The sequence below is a fragment of the Pteropus vampyrus genome, unplaced genomic scaffold (assembly GCF_000151845.1).
Source record: "Pteropus vampyrus isolate Shadow unplaced genomic scaffold, Pvam_2.0 Scaffold405, whole genome shotgun sequence".
Classification (NCBI taxonomy): Eukaryota; Metazoa; Chordata; class Mammalia; order Chiroptera; family Pteropodidae; genus Pteropus; species Pteropus vampyrus.
In genome coordinates this window covers 298,464-313,886 of record NW_011889186.1, presented here as the reverse complement: position 1 = coordinate 313,886, position 15,423 = coordinate 298,464, and the positions used below count along the sequence as shown (strand labels likewise).

The 15,423-nt window shown below is 65.4% G+C and overlaps 3 protein-coding genes across 6 annotated transcripts in view; all 3 read left to right on the top strand.

Annotated features, from left to right (window-relative positions):
• Window positions 1-676: 676 nt before the first annotated feature.
• On the top strand, window positions 677-6,751 carry SLC25A22 (solute carrier family 25 member 22). The gene is made up of 10 exons (XM_011380795.2): window positions 677-1,347; window positions 2,303-2,443; window positions 2,535-2,660; window positions 2,819-2,874; window positions 3,679-3,769; window positions 4,327-4,445; window positions 4,561-4,735; window positions 4,817-4,971; window positions 5,074-5,149; window positions 5,224-6,751. The coding sequence occupies exons 2-10, from the start codon at window positions 2,424-2,426 to the stop codon at window positions 5,375-5,377; spliced, it is 972 nt and encodes a 323-aa protein (XP_011379097.1). The 5' UTR covers window positions 677-1,347; window positions 2,303-2,423; the 3' UTR covers window positions 5,378-6,751.
• Window positions 1,249-15,423, top strand: part of GATD1 (glutamine amidotransferase like class 1 domain containing 1) — a 22,171-nt gene continuing 7,996 nt past the window's right edge. For all 3 annotated transcript variants that reach the window (XM_023523723.1, XM_023523719.1, XM_023523722.1), the window contains exons 1-2: window positions 1,249-1,253; window positions 6,999-7,009. The gene's annotated coding sequence lies outside the window, so the exon portion shown is untranslated. The remainder of the gene's footprint in view (window positions 1,254-6,998; window positions 7,010-15,423) is intronic.
• On the top strand, window positions 7,080-9,340 carry CEND1 (cell cycle exit and neuronal differentiation 1). Of its 2 annotated transcripts, none has more exons than XM_011380791.2 (2): window positions 7,080-7,187; window positions 8,448-9,340. In XM_011380791.2, exon 2 carries the CDS (start codon window positions 8,545-8,547, stop codon window positions 8,992-8,994), a length of 450 nt encoding a protein of 149 aa, XP_011379093.1. In that variant the 5' UTR covers window positions 7,080-7,187; window positions 8,448-8,544; the 3' UTR covers window positions 8,995-9,340. The 2 variants fall into 2 exon arrangements, with proteins under 2 accessions (XP_011379093.1, XP_011379094.1); XM_011380792.2 differs by lacking the exon at window positions 7,080-7,187 and adding an exon at window positions 7,214-7,349.

Below are 15,423 nucleotides of genomic sequence, written 5' to 3'. Positions count from 1 at the left end.
CGGAGCGGAGGGGTGGACAGTGAAGGTTGCCAGCCCAAGGCTTCTCCTGGCTGGAATTGCTTGGTTTCTATGACAACATGGGATGCTGGGGAAGGCTCTCTACAGCTGTATCATAAGCAAGGAGGGGAGCCATGAAGTAAGGACAGAAAACGGGGGTGGGGAGTTCAGGGTCCAGAGGACCCCCTCCAGTCTTCCCAGGCAGGGTCCCGGTGTTCCTGGCCCCACCTCCCCCCTCCAGCCTGCAGCTTGCGCCTGGGGGCCCAGGGCTGGCTATCTTCTCAGGCCTGGGGTCTCTGGACCTGCCTCTTGTCCTGGGACAGCTGCTCCCCTCCCCACCTTAGATAGTCCATCTGCCTTCTAGGACCCCCGTCCTCTGGGTAGGGTCTGGAGATGCTCAGGAGACAGGTTTCATTCCGCCCCCAGAGGGCGGGGCTAGACTCGGAGACTAGAGCGTGGGTGCAGACCCTGGCCACGAGGGCCCAGGGTCCAGGGTCCAGCGTGGAGGGCGGAGGGGCCTGGCAGGGCCATGGACAGAGCTGGCTGTGGCCAGTCTGCACCTGCTATGGGGAGGGCAAGGTCAGGTTAAAGTTCAGAGGTCAGACTTCTCTGCAGGCTGCAGCACAGAGAAGCTGGTCCTGAGGCCCAGCGTGTGTGGGGGGCTTGGCTGGGCAGGGCGGGGCTCTCGGAGCACAGTCCCCGTGAACTCTGGACCCGCCCCGCGAGCAGGCCTGTGGGCGGCAAGCACTCCTTCCCTGGCCTCTCCGGTGGGCAGGACTGTCCCCCCCCCGCTCTGTGCCAAGTCTCTCTGAATTGCACTTTCCCCCAGTGGACACATGGGACCCACAGACACGAGTGGGCCCTGACTCACTGGCACCCCACAGCACCCATTCCCCAGCAGAGGCCCGCAGGGGGCCTGGGCACCCAGACAGGCAGACTGCAAGCTGCAGACAGGAACCTATGGGGCGGCGGGAGGCCAGGTGGCCAGGGGCTGATGTCCTCGTGGGAGGGTGGCCTCACCTGGCTGGGTCAGCCTGAGTCCTGAGTCGGACCCACTTCCCTGTGGACTGAGGGTTGCCACAGCGGGGCCCGGCCTCCCGGGAGCTGCCACACTCCTTCCCTCCTTCCCATACCTTCTTGCAAGGCTGCGGCTGCGGCTGCGGCAGTGGGGACCCCAGCCGCCCAAAATGAAAGAGAAAGTCGTCCCCCGCCCCGCCCCGCCCGGAGGCCAATCCCCGTGGCCAATCCCGTGGCCAGTCCCCATGGCCACACCTCCCTCAGCCACTAGATGTTCTGTCTCGGGAGCCCGCAGGCTGTGCTCTCTGAGGAGGAGTTCTGTGCACCTCTCTGGTGAGCCGATGGGGTGGCAGAGACGGGGTGGCAGAGACGGTGGCGGACAGGGAGGGGCTGCCTCCCTGGGAAGGTCACCGGTCTTCAGAGGAACTGGGGTGTGAGCCAGCCGGGTGACCCTGGGGGGCAGTCTCCGGGTGTGAATGGTGACAGCTGGCCGGGGGCCCCAGGACTCTGGGAGGCCCATGAGGCTGGCCCAGTTCCCCAGCCCCATGCTCGTGAGAGGGCCCTTCGCCCCATCCTGGAGTCGATGGAGAACCGACTGCGGGGGCCTCAGCAGGTCGGGCTGGATGGCTGGATGTCCACCTCCCAGCCACCCCGCCCCTGTGCCCCACACACCCCCGCGGCTGCCAGAGGTGCCGGTCCCGGTCCTTGTGTGTCTGTCTGGGAGGGCTGGGGCAGGGGCAGGGCTGAGTGGGTGAGAAGCGTGCTTCTCTGAGGGAAGGGGGCCTCCGGGGGTCCAGCGTGGAGTTGCCTCTGCAGTGGGGGCTGCACCTGAGGTGGCAGTGTCTACCTGGGCAGCTGTGAGCTGAGCCCAGGTAGGGGGTCCCGGGGTGCTGGGAAGGAGCGCCTTCCTAAAGAGAATCTTCGCGCCGCCTCTGCTCAAGGGTGGGGGGTCGCTGCAGCCCGGTCCAGGGCCGAGGTGCCTCAGCTGGCACATCATCCGGTCCTGCCAGCGCGGCCGCCAACACCCGCCCCCACCGCCCCCGCGCCTGGCCCTTTAAAAGCAGCCCTGTGCCGGTGAGCGTGAGCAAGCGTGAGCCAGCCGCGGAGGACGCTGCACCGCGGGGGCCCTTGAGGGGAAAGCTGGTGGCCGGCATCTTCTCCCTGGCTGCGCCCCTGCTCACGGTGATGCGGCGGCCCGGGCCGCGGGGAGACCCGGGTGCTCGTCCCTCTGCTGTGCCTCTGAGCACTGCGCCCCACCCCCCTGACTCCGGTCCCCTCTTCCCTCTAGGACACACCACCCTGCAATCCCTGGCTGGTGGAGGACCACCCCTCCCCACCGGCCCCGCCCGCTCGCCTGCCGCTCGGCCCGGCGCCACCTCCTCACTCCTACCTGGGTGCCCTCGAGTTAGATGGCTGATAAGCAGATCAGGTCAGAAGTAACCCTGCTTTGGGTCGCGGCCTGCCCTACCCCACTCCTGCCCTGTGGCCGACAGGTCCTGACACCCACTCTGTCCACACAGTCTGCCAGCCAAGCTCATCAATGGTGGCATTGCCGGGCTGATTGGGGTCACCTGTGTGTTCCCCATCGACCTGGCCAAGACCCGGCTGCAGAACCAGCAGAATGGCCAGCGCATGTACACCAGCATGTGAGTGTGCGCGGCGTGACGGGGGAGGCTCGGACTCCTGCGTCCTGCTCCCGCTTAACAAAAAGGGACGCTGAGGGACGCTGAGGGCCGCCAGGCCTGGGAACTCCCTGGCTGGGCCCCCGGCTGCCCCCCTCGCTCACCCCGTCCCTTGGCTGCAGGTCTGACTGCCTCGTCAAGACCATCCGCTCGGAGGGCTACTTCGGCATGTACCGCGGTGAGGCTCAGGCAGGGGCCGGCCTGGGTGGCACCCTGGGCAGCTTCAGAGGGGTCTGGCCGTCGTGGGCGGGAGGTGGGCGGGAAGGCAGAGTAGGGCTGCAAGTCTGGGCTGGGCACATGAGTGGACATGTCCCGGGGGGCTGGCTGCACCAGAGCTGGGGGCCGTCAGCCCAGCCCCGGTGCTGGAAGGGGGCGGGCGATGGGGTGGGATCTGTGGGGGGTGGCAGTTCTCAGCATCTCCCCTTCCTGGCCATCGTCCCCGTCCCCCAGCGCCCAGCATGGGAGGACGCTGTGTTGCCAGGTGGCTGCTGCTTCCTCCCCGGCCTTCTGGGACAGGCAGGACCGCATCTGTGCTGGGAGATGAGGTGGGGGCGGGGTGGAGCTTGGCTGCAAAGCAGCTTAGGAGGTCCCCAAGCCTGGATTTGCCCAGACGCTGTGCAGCCCGGCGCCCTCAGCACCTAGAGGGGCTTGCCCTGCCTCCCCCCGACTCTGACCCCAGCGGGCCGGACACCTGCCTTCACCTATGTTGGCCCACAGTGCCCCCGCCACTGAGGGCACCTTCTGTCCTCAGGGAAGCCCACTTGGCGGGAGTGAGAGGGTCATAAGAGTGCCCGGAGGGGGAGAGGCTCCCTGTCCCCGCCTGGGCCCCGCCCCCGCCTGGCACAGATGTGGGTGAGAGGGCAGGAGGCGGCGGCCAGCGAGTGGCTGGGGCAGGGCTTTGCCAGCTGGGAGGCTGGTGCTGGCCGAGAGCCTCCCCCAACCCAGGCCTCTGATCCGCCTGTGTCCCCCACGGGCCTCACAGGGGCTGCCGTGAACCTGACCCTCGTTACCCCCGAGAAGGCCATCAAGCTGGCAGCCAACGACTTCTTCCGATATCAGCTCTCCAAGGACGGGTGAGGGGCTTGGCCCTGCCCAGCTGCTGGGAGCCAAGGTCAATGGGGAGGGGTCTGTGCTTCCAGACGAAGGACGGAGGCTCTGCCTGTCCTCCTCACCTTGACCTTGTGGGGCCTCCTGCTGCTCATCCTGTCCTCCCCGCACTGGGAGGGGTGAAGCAGACAGTGAGTCGCTGGTGCTCAGGACGCCAGAGGTCCTTGGCCCCAGCTGCCCCTCGTAGGCTGAGATTTGGGGGTACAGACCATCTTTCCTGTGTCACCAGAGGGTGGGGTAAAAGCGTTGCCCCTTGGGGCACTTCAGAACCCCAGTTTCTCTACCTCTTTCTGCTCGAGAACAGCCCAGCCCCCCTTTCCAGGTCCTGCTGGGGGGCCATCTGTGTGTCAGGCTCGGTGCCTGTGGCTGGAGGGGTGTCTGAGGCAGGGGGGCGCTGTACCCCCACAAGGCCGCGTTAGCCTCCACTGCCGCCAGCCCCCTTCACACCCACTCGCGAAGGGCAGCTGCCTGGGTGGCAGGGACCTCTGACCCTTCCCTGCGGCCCCTCCCCGCTCCTCTGCAGGCAGAAGCTGACTCTGCTGAAGGAGATGCTGGCGGGCTGCGGGGCTGGCACCTGCCAGGTGATTGTGACCACCCCCATGGAGATGCTGAAGATCCAGCTCCAGGACGCAGGCCGCATTGGTGAGGGTTTCAGGGAAGGGGGAGAACCGTGCTGTGGCAACAGCCGGACCCCCGTGCCCTGCCCTGACCTTGTACTTGGAGGGAGAGCCAGCGGGCCTGTCTTTTTCCTTCCCAGCTGCCCAGAAGAAGATACTGGCCACCCAGGCCCAGCTCTCGACGCAGGGGGGCGCCCAGCCCCCGGCAGAGGCTCCAGCTGTCGCACGGCCCACAGCCACCCAGCTTGCCCGGGACCTGCTCCAGAGCCGTGGCCTTGCCGGCCTCTACAAGGGACTAGGGGCCACGCTGCTCAGGTGGGGGCGATGGGGGTGCTGGAGGAGGGATGCCCGCCGGCTGCCCCACACCTCCTGGTCACTGCCACCTCCTTCCTGCAGGGACGTCCCCTTCTCTATCGTCTACTTTCCCCTCTTTGCCAACCTGAACCAGATGGGCCAGCCGGCATCTGGGGAGAAGTCTCCCTTCTATGTGTCCTTCCTGGCCGGCTGTGTGGCCGGGAGTGCGGCTGCTGTGGCTGTCAACCCCTGCGACGGTCAGTGTGTGGGCCTGGGCCGCAGGCCGGGGGCAGGCGACTTAGGGGGTGGGGCTGGAGGGCAGTGGACCCCATGCTGACACACCTGCCCGCACCCTGCAGTTGTAAAGACTCGACTTCAGTCGCTCCAGCGTGGGGTCAACGAGGACACCTACTCGGGGTTCCTGGACTGCGCCAGGTGAGTGAGGCCTGACGGGGGCGGCTGTGGGGCGGGTGGGGGCCACCACCTGCTCTGACGCCCTGTCCCCACAGGAAGATCTTGCGGCACGAGGGCCCGTCGGCCTTCCTGAAGGGAGCGTACTGCCGTGCGCTGGTCATCGCCCCGCTGTTCGGCATCGCACAGGTGGTCTACTTCTTGGGTATCGGGGAGACGCTGCTGGGGCTGCTGCAGCGCCCCCAGCCCTGAGCCTGGGCCACCCCACACTCACAGCAAGCGAGACCAGAGTGGGGTAGGGGCCGGACGGCTGCCCACGACCGAGCAAGGAGAAGTCTTGCCCACCCCTCCCCACATAGATGCGGGGCAGAGGAAAGGGTGCAGGGTCCACACACACGGACCCCAAGGGGTCCTGCCTGCACGGCCACTGGGATCAATGTCTTATTTATGTAGAAATCTCAGAAATCTTTACATTCCTGGAGCCAGCCCTGCCCCAGCTCCCGCCTGACCCGAATACCCCCAGGATCAGAGCTGGTCTCTGGGCTGGGGGCCCCCAGGCGTGGGCTGGCCAAGCTGGACCATCCCCTCCAGGCTACCAGCCCGTCCCCAAGGCACGGCCCCTCGTCCACACAGGGGGCCCTGCACAAACCTATTTATTAACTTGTCGAGCACAAGTGGCTCTGCCCAGCCCTCCGTCCGTCGGTCCAGCCCCTGCTGCTGCCCGCACTTCAGCCGGCCTTGCAGGAGGATTGGGGTCTCCTACCCCCACATTGAGCCAAGAATCCCAGACTGGGGGACACACCGTATTCTGATTCCCAGGGAACGCCCCCAACCGTAGGACCCAGCATCCCTCCTGGTGGGCCCTTCTGCCTCACCCCAGGCAGGGGGCCCAGAGTGCGTGAGGTCCATGTGTACAAGCAAATGCCGAGAAGCCCGTGGTGCCCACCAGCCCTCAGCTGCCCGGGCTCCCCCGGAACAGGGCTGTGGGGGCACTGCTTGCCCTCCCCCATGGCCGGGCAGCGTGCGTGTGTGTGCGTGTGTGTGCGTGTGTGTGTGTGTGTGTGTGTGTGAGTGAGTGTAAGTGTGTGTCACGTGTGCCCTAGCTTCCCGCTCACCCCGGCCTGGTATTTATTGCTCTGGCCTGGCCCCTCTTGCTGACCCTCTCCTGAGACCCCTGTCCAGGGTCCGGGATTGGCCAGGGGGTAGGGCAGGCATGAAGACCGGTGTGGAGCCAGGGGGCACCTGCCCAGCTTGCAGGGGCCAGGCCAGGAGCTCCCCCTTCCGGGCCCTGACTGCACCCTGGACAGCTGCGCCCCAGCCTCAGGACTCCTCCATGTTGTGAATCGAAGCAGGCTCGCCCCTCCCCTGCCACGTGATCGTGTTGTTGATTGGTCCTGACGTGCCGGTGCTGTGATCCCCCACGCAGGCCCCCTCCTAGGAAGCCCCTCCCAGCGACACTACCTGGGGCTCAGGCCTGGCCCCCAGTTCGCAGTTACTCCCACCACATCTGTACCTTGGAAGCTGCTGCTGCTGCTTACAGATTTATATTTTTTTCTTTTGAAGAGTTTTAAGAAGTGACTTTTTGTGTCTTGTCATGTAAGAAGGTAAATAAATATTCTAAGTAGACGCCTCCTCTCTGAGACTCTGTTAGGGGCAGGGGGAAGGGCAGTTCCCTGGGCCCTGTTATGAGGCCCACCTCTGGCTTCACCTGTGCAGACCTGGGTCTGCATGTCCGCCCCCCGACGGGCGCCTTGGCCGGGAGGGACCCTGGAAGGCACCGCCTCCTGACAACCGCGCAGTCTGGGATGCGGGCGCAGGAAAGGCAGCCCGAGTGCGTCGCCTCCTCAGCCCTAAACCGCCTGTGAGATTAAAGGCGGAGCCGCGGCGCCGGACGGAGGGCGGAGCCCCAGCTGATGCGGCCCCGCACCCACTTCCTGCGCCGGCAGCACTGCATTGTGGGAAACTCCCGGTCCGCAGCCGCACCGCAGCCCGCTGCCCGCCCGGCCCGCGGAGAGCGCGCAGCGCGGAGGTGGGAGCGCCAGGAGCAGCCGCGAGCAGCAGCGTAAGGCGGCTGGGGCGGGGGCTCCGCGGCCTGGGGCCGGGGCTGGATGGGGGCACCGGGACAGTTCCCCACCTTGAAGGTCATCACTCCCGAGCACAGCAGCCCTGGAGAGGGGGAGGGGACAGCCTGGTGACGTCAGTGTGGAGCTAAAAACAGCGGAGGGTAGGTGGGGGAAGCAGACCACCTACTCTTTGCAAACGCGATGCCCCGCAGCTGGGTGCCCCTCCAGAATGGCAGCGGGTGAGGTGCTGCTGGGGCTCCCTGGGAAGTGGGCCAGCGGCTGGGCCTCTCACTGGGACACCCCCCCCCATGATGTGACCTTCAGGTGACCTTCCATGTGGTTAGTGTGCCTGGCCAGGGTGAGGAACCTGGGCTGCCATGGGCCCTCTACCCTGGGCAGGAGTGTCCCACCCTCCCAGGGGGAAAGGCAGACAGGTGGTGTCTAGGTTTGCAGAGAGAGATGACTCAGGCCCGGGTGGCTAGGTGCCTGTCCATCCCCCCCTGCCCCCCACCCTGGACCTTAAGTACCAGGGCCAGGCCTCTCCTACAAACACACCCCCATCTCCTGCCTGGCCCAGATGCTCCGGCTGATTGACAGGGTATGTCCCCACCCCAGGTTAACGCCAGGTGTCCCCTCCGCCCCAGAGGTAGGTGCAGCCTCTGGCTCAGCAAGGACATCCTGCCCTTGAGCTGAAGCAGGTGAGGCCGGGAGCTAGGGAGGGGCAGATGGCTTGCGGGGAAGCAGAGGCCTGTCACTCCTCTCCTGGCTTCTCCAGCCTCCTGGGGAGGCACCTCAGGTTTGTCACATCCAGGTCCTGGTGGCCTTGGGCCCACTCCCCACCCCCTCGCCAGCACCAGAGAGCCCAGTACCAGGTTCCCGCCCCGCCCTGCCCCCTCCACTTGGACCCAGTCCCCTCATTAGAAAGGTACAGGGTCGGCTCCGCCCAGGCCCACGCTGGCCGCTGGCCGTCTCCCCTGACCGCAGGCCCTTTTCAGGGCTGGGCGGGCTCTCACTTCCTGTAGGGCCATCCCGCTCGGGGTCAGTGTGATGGTTCCATCCCCGGTCCCCCCAGCCTGTGCGGGGCCCGTAGCCCCTGCCTGTGTGGTTGGAGGGGTCCTCAGGGAGTGGTTGGGGACAGGGGGGAGCTAGGCCTTGGAAGAGGGAGATTCTAAGCTGGGGGTCTAACGAACTGGGCTGTGTCTCTATAGGGACGAGGTGGTGGGGGCTGGACAGGAGGGCTTCATTGTGTCTCCCTCCAGGCCCATGTAATGCCCAGAGCCGAGCTGTCCTGAGCTGCTGTGGTCCAGCCACCTGCCTGTCCACACACGCCCCACACAGCCTGCCAGCACCGCCACCATGGAGTCCCGAGGGAAGTCGGCCAGCAGCCCCAAGCCCGAGACCAAGGTGCCCCAGGCTGGTACAGAGGTCAGAGGCCCCCCCACCACAGACGGGAAAGCCCCCTCAGCCAAGCCTGGGAAGAAAGAGGCCCAAGTGGAGAAGCAGGAGCCGCCGGCGGGCCCCGCCCCACCACCTGCCAAGAAGACTCCGGGCAAGGCAGACCCCGCCCTTCTCAACAACCACAGCAACCTGAAGCCAGCCCCCGCGGCCCCCAGCAGCCCCAGTGCCACCCCTGAGCCCAAGGGCCCTGGAGATGGGGCTGAGGAAGACGAGGCCCCCAGTGAGGGCCCAGGGGGCCGAGGTCCCTGCCCCTTCGAGAACTTGACCCCCCTGCTGGTGGCTGGGGGGGTGGCTGTGGCAACCGTAGCCCTGATTCTTGGTGTGGTCTTCCTGGCTCGAAAAAAATGATGGCTGGTCCCCAGGTGGGGGTCCACCAGTCCCTGTACAGACCTTGGGAGTCTAGTGCATGCCGAATTCACATACAGCTATCTGCCCATATGTACACAGGTAACACATGTATAGATGTACACACAGACCGAGAGGTGGACAGGCCCGGGCAGTGGAAGCCAGACCCCGGCTGGCCCCCGGCGCTTCCCCTGCACCCTCTGGGGCAGAAGGAGCCTGGGCTTGGGTGCTGGGCAGCACAGGGTGGAGCGCTGACACCGGCCAGAGGGCTCAAGGACAGGGCACCGGGGGGCAATGGAAGCGGGGGACGCTCCTGTGTCAGCCTGTCCTGAGAGGCCCCAGTGGTCCCGGGGGCTTCCCGGCAGCAGCTTCCTGGTGAGCCCCCAGCACGGGAGGGAGCCCCCAGGTCGGCAGGGGTCCGGGATGGGCTCTGACCTGGCCCAGCCCCTGTGTGGGGACATTAAAGGGTGTGGCTGTTTCACCCCCCCTCTTCTGCTCTTTGCTTGCAGCTTGTATGGGGGGGTGTCTGGGTGGGCCACTGCAGCAGGCCTGACGTGTCGTGGGCAGTTACAGTGGCAGAGCTTCCATACCATTTCCGCCTGTCATCTGCGCCCCAGCTGGGCAGACAGACCGCCCGAAGGCCAGTCTCTGGAGGGGCTGCTGCAGTCCACTTTCCAGCTTGTGGCTCCAGGGGATTCCTGAGGCAGGGGCCACCTGGCTTCCTGCCCCGAGCCCCTGCCCCATCCCACAGCAGCTGTTCTGGGGGCAGCCGAGAGCCCGGCAGGGCGGGGTGGCTGTCGGGGACGTGCCCGCAGCTGCGTCCAGCCCCGCGGGGGCCCCTCCTGCCTCACCGCAGCCTTCGAGTCTAACAAGCGTATAAATGCAATAACGGGTAGAGTAGAGCCGCCTGGTGGGTGTCGCCCCCTCCACTGCCCCACACGCCTGCAGGCAGACCGTGCCGCGCAGCCCCGGCTCGGCCCAGGCTCGGGAGGCTGGTGGCGGGCGCCTGATGCCTGTCCTGTCCTGGCCAGCTGGCCAGTGGGCCTGAGTGGAGGCTGTCTACAATAAACGCTCTTGTCTAAAGGCTGGGCTGGCGTCCTGACCTGCACGTGGCTGGGAGAGGCAGGGGCCTCCGTCGGGGTGCGGGGGTCACCCCCATATCCATACCGCCCCGTTTCCCGGGAAGGATGCTGCTCACTGGCCCTTCCTGCCACCTCCGCGCCCTTGACCCTGGTCGGCTCTGTGCCATCCTGGATGGCCACAGCCAGGCATTCCTGCCAGCCCTGGGCCTAGTCGGACACGGGGGGCTGCAGGGCGCGGGACGGAGCGAGGCTGTGGGGCGGGGCTGGGGACCTCGCCTCTCCAGCTGGGGGGCGTTTTCTCCTCACATCACCTCCCACAGACAGTGCCCCGAGGTGTCATAGGTGTCCAGCTGGCCAGGCCCACCTGTCACCCCAGCTGCGGGTGGGGCTTTCAAGGCATGGGCTGGGGTCAGCCTGGGTGGGCCCCAGAGTCACCCCTGCGGGCTTTGTCACCCTGGGCCCCTACCTCCACAGCAGGCTTCAAGCTGGTCTGGCGGGGCAGGGCGGGGCAGGGGGCATTGTCCCTTTCCGGTCGTCCCTGTATCCACCCCCAGAGTAGCACGCCCTGTCAGCGCACCCGCATCTCAGGCCCCGGACAGCCGCCTCGGAGTGAAAACATCCAGAACAGACCCCAACCCCCGCCCAGGCCCTCCTCCACGTCCTGCAGCCTCCTCTCTGACCGCCCCATGCCTGCCCGCCCCACAGGTGCCACGGCGGACACTCGGCTGGGTCGGGGGCGCTCGCCACCCTTCTGCAGCCCTGGCTCCTCTGCCACTCTCTTCGTTCTGTGGCTTGCAGCTTAAAAACAAAGCAACACAAACACCCTTCTGACATTTCGGGCGACTTGGGGAGAAAGCGGAGGTGACAGGCTGTTGTCTTCAACGTGATGTCCCGTGCTAGTCCACCCACACCGCCACCTCTTTTTACTGACTGAGTCCCTATTAAGGGATGTGGAGGTTGTTTTGAAACTTTTGCAACTTTAGACAAAGCAGTAATGCAGATCGTGTACCGTCCTTGGGCCTGTGTCTCACGGGGGTGTGGGTACCGTGTGTGCATCTTTCTTTTTCTTTTGTGGTAAAATGTACAGCATGTAAAATTTACCATTTTATTTCAAATGTTTAAGTGCACAGCTCAGTGGTACAGCTGTCACCACCACCATGTCCAGGACCCTCTTCATTTGACAGAATTCGAACTCTGTCCCCAAACTCCCCCGCCCAGCCCCTGACACCCACCACCTGTTCTCTGTGAATCTCGCTCCTCTAGGGACCTCGTGTAGGGATCACAGAGCATTGGGCCTTGCGTGTCTGGCTTATTTCACTCAGCACAATGTCCTCGAGGCCCAGCCATGCTGTCACGGGGGGCGGAATTCCCTTCCCCTTCAAGGCTGAGTGACAGTCCACTATCAGGATGGACCATGTCCCGTGCGTCCACCATCTGTCGACGGACACGTGGGCTGCTCCCACCTTCCCGCCGCTATGACTCATGCTGCCGTGAGCGTGGGGTGCGCGCATCTGTTCAAGTCTGCTTTCGGCTCCTTGGCTGCACGGGCACCGGGCATGCTGGGCCACGCGGTGCGCGTGACAGCCCGCTGCCCGTCTCCTGCCCGGGGATCGGCCGTGGGGCGAAACAGTTTGCCAGTCTGCACGGGGACAGCCACCGCCTCCGGGATTTCGTTCACACCGTCCTGACGCATTGCAAATAGCGTCGTTCCTCGGTGAGCTTGCCTCTCACTCCGTCTCCTGACTATAGAAGGCTGAGCTTGTCACATGTCACCATTGCCCCCTCGACCACGTAAGTTTTGGGACTCTTGGTTGGAAGGATCCCATGTGGAGTTCTCACGCTCAGTCTGTTTCATTGTGTGCCTAAACTCGTGTGACACAGGGACACTCCCCCCCCCCAAAAAAAAAAAACACTCTTTGGGATGCCTAAGGCTGCTTTAGATGATTTTTATTACCAAACTGCTTTTAAAGTCAAAACAAAATACAATATATAAAGGACTAGGGGTGTGAAAAGTGTGCACTACCAGTCCAAGCCCGACGGACAGGGACAGCCGGCACACTGGAAAACCCAGGCGGGCAGCACATCTCCAGGGCACCGTCCAAGGAGGGCCCCGCTCCCACCAGGGCTTCATGTACGCTGACTCCCCGGGGACCTCCACCCTCGGCGTTTGCATTCTGAGCACTCACACCAGCGTCTTAGGTCCCGGTCGCCATGTCATGATATGTCGTGTCACTGGTGGGCTCCATAGGGAACATGTGTCATGTACAAGGATGCAGAACGTGTGTGTGGGGGTCCACTTTGGTTTCCTCTCCAGCACCCCTCCTTCCCCCAAGAGTGTGTGATTCCTCCTTGGGGGACCCCACCCTGGAATGCATCCTAGGTATGCCTGGGGGGTAGGGCTGGCCGCTGCCTCAGGACCCGGCCAGATGTGGACACGAGGCCAGGGCATCCTCTAGAGTATGTCCTTTCCAACGGGGCAGAGGTGGCAGGCTACTCACCGCCCGGCCCCCACCCGGCTGCTGGTGCCAGGCCCGACTCTTGGGCCTTTAGCTGCCCCTCCCCCAGGCCCCTTCGCACGTGGTCCCAGGGCTGGGCAGGCACAGGCTCCCTGCGCCCCAGCAACTGGCTCCCTGGACATCTCCGTCTACTGCCTGTGGCCCAGGTGGAGCTGATGCTCTGTCCGAAGTCTGCTGAGTGAGGGGCCACCTGCCGCAAGGGGCAGACGCGCCAGCACGGTCGGGGGGTGCGCAGGGCTGGGGACTGCCACCCAGGGAAGCAGCAACAGACTGCAACCCAGGAGAGCAGCTTACGCCCTGTGGGGCTGCAGAAAGTGCTGAGGTGACACTCCTGGCACTCGGTCTGTCACCCGGAGCAAAGGCTGGTGGCAGGTTGGCTGTTGTTTCTTTTCTTCCCGCCGGCCGGCGGGCACGTCTGAGACAAACCCCGTCCAGTCCTCCTCTGGACCCTCCCAGGCACCCACCGCACCTGTCCCGATGTCCTGGGCACAGGGAGGGGCGCGCCTCCCTGTCACATAGCCCCACTCCAGGCCACAAATGCCACTGTCGCCCACCTGCCGCCATCTTCTGGAGAGGCCCTGCCAGCCCAGGGGGCAGATGGTGCCAGCTGCTCGGTCCTGTCCTCTCAGCAGATGTGCAGCAGCCCCCGAGGCGAAAGCCCCCACTTCACGGGCTGCCCCCTGCCCCTCTGCCCTCCTGGTTCAAGTCTGCGTCATTCACAGGGGCTTCAAGGCTGAATCGGGGCCTCGCCCTGCTGGGAAGACGCACCCGGGCACCGGGGCCGCAGGCCACCCCGTGGTGCCCATGACACCGCGCCCTGAGAAAGAACCCTAGCCCCAGCCTCCAAAGCCAAGGTCCACCCAGTAGTCAGGATAACGGGGGGCACTCGGGGTGACCCTGTGTGCGGAGGTGTGCTCAGAAAGGGGGAACCGGGCAGACGGTGGCTCTTGTGCCCACAGGCTTTGTGGTGCAGGTAGGAGCTGTCCAGGCGGGGGGGGGGGGGGAAGGTGGGGGGGGGCGCCAGCCACTCGGGGAGCAGCAGCAGGTGTCCAGGGCCCGGCGCCACTCACACGCCCACGGCCCGCCGCGTGAGGAAGTTCCAGAGACAGCAATGAAACCACCCTTTAACTGGTGCATGACACCGTGTCCTGTGACCCCTCACGCACCTCGTCACAGGTCCCTAAACAAATGCAAACTGCCAGGTTCAAGGCTTCCTTACCCCGCCCCGAGCTCCAGCCCCACTTCACCTGCCGCACCTGCGCACTGGGCGTGGGATGGGAAGGTGCCTGAACGGTACGCGGATGACGCCCTGCTGTCCACGCAGGGCATGAACGTAAGCCCTAGGCCCCAGGCCCCGAGGTGTGACCCTGTGTGAGTGCCCTGGGGGGAGGCTCAGCAGGACTGTGGGACACCCTAACACAGGCCCTGGTGGGGGAGGCCCCAGGCCTGACCCTTTCCAGGAGACCGTCACCCAAGGCTGGGTGCTGGCCACAGACCTGTCGGGCACCGGGAGGCCCTCCTGTGCTCTGCCGACAGGAGGCGCTACCTGCCAGCTGCTTCCTGCAGCCAGTTCCTACTCGGGTGTGTGCCTGTCAGTTGCGGGTGTCAGCCCTAACCCAGGGCCTAAGGAGAAGCCCTTCCTCACCCGTTGGGGGTGGGGACATGGGGACCAAGGGGCGTGGGGAACAAAGAGTGTGGGGGCCAAGGGGCAGACAGCCAGCATGGTTGGGAGGGGTGCACGGGGCTGGGGGCTGCAGCCCAGGGAAGCAGCAACAGACCACAATCCTAACTGGGGGGTGTGGGTGTGCCCCACTCAGACACGCACACTGGGTCGCCTCGTCTGCTTCCCCTCACTGCACACAGGCACTGTCGTGGAGAGGCAGGGAACCACCAGACTCACACCAAGGCTTCTGTCTGGCGAGGCTCCGGCCACCACACTGGTCCCTGTGCAGGCCGCCCGCCCTGACTGTGAATGCCACGGGGGGCTGCACCACACATCACAGGCTTGACCACACCGGAGCTGGTGCTGACCTACACTGGAGTCAAGCATATGTATGAGGCGTGGACCCAAGGTGACGCCCCCACAGGAGACCGGGACTCGGGCATCCGCTCCCCCTGCTTGGGCGTGCAAGCTCCCCGGTGGGTGTCCCTGGGGCCCCAAGTCTACACGAGGGTGCACGCATGCACACTAGCCTTGCCGGCCACACAGCATCCCTGCGCTGGCTTCCTCCCCCACCCCCTTCCTTAGAGACCAGAGAGGCCCGCTTCCCCGTGCGGGAGGGGGTGGGGGAGGGGGAGGCGGCTCCCGGAGGCCTGTGCCAGTGGCTCAGCCAGCTCTGGTGCCTTAGCAACGCTCCACTGGTGCAGGTGGGGCTGGGCCAGCAGGGGTACCCGTGGCCCTCCTCCAGCTCCTAGGTCTGACACCCACAGGGAGCGTGGGGGAATAGGGGATCCAGCAGCACTGGCCTGTCCCCAGACCCAGAAAGCTCTCCACATGGCGAGACCCAGTCTCACCTCAGGCCCGAGGGTGTCTACACCCAAACGCCCCCACCCAGCCAACACGGGCACCACGTTCCCACCTGTCCTGTCCCCCGCCAGTGCTAGGAGTCCCCAGTTCCTGCTTCACCCTGTGTCGGGAGGGCTATGCCGTGCCGGAGGGCAGTGCTCCTGACCCTGTCGGGTGGCCTGGCCGAGAGCAGAGCCGCTGCTGTTCAAGCAGGCAGTGCTCAGCCACCACAAAGGTCCCCTGGTCAGAGCAGAGGCTGGCAAGATCTCTGGGGAGCCCTGCTGCCTGCCCCTTCACACCGGCGGCCGGGGGCCCTGAAGGGGTGCTG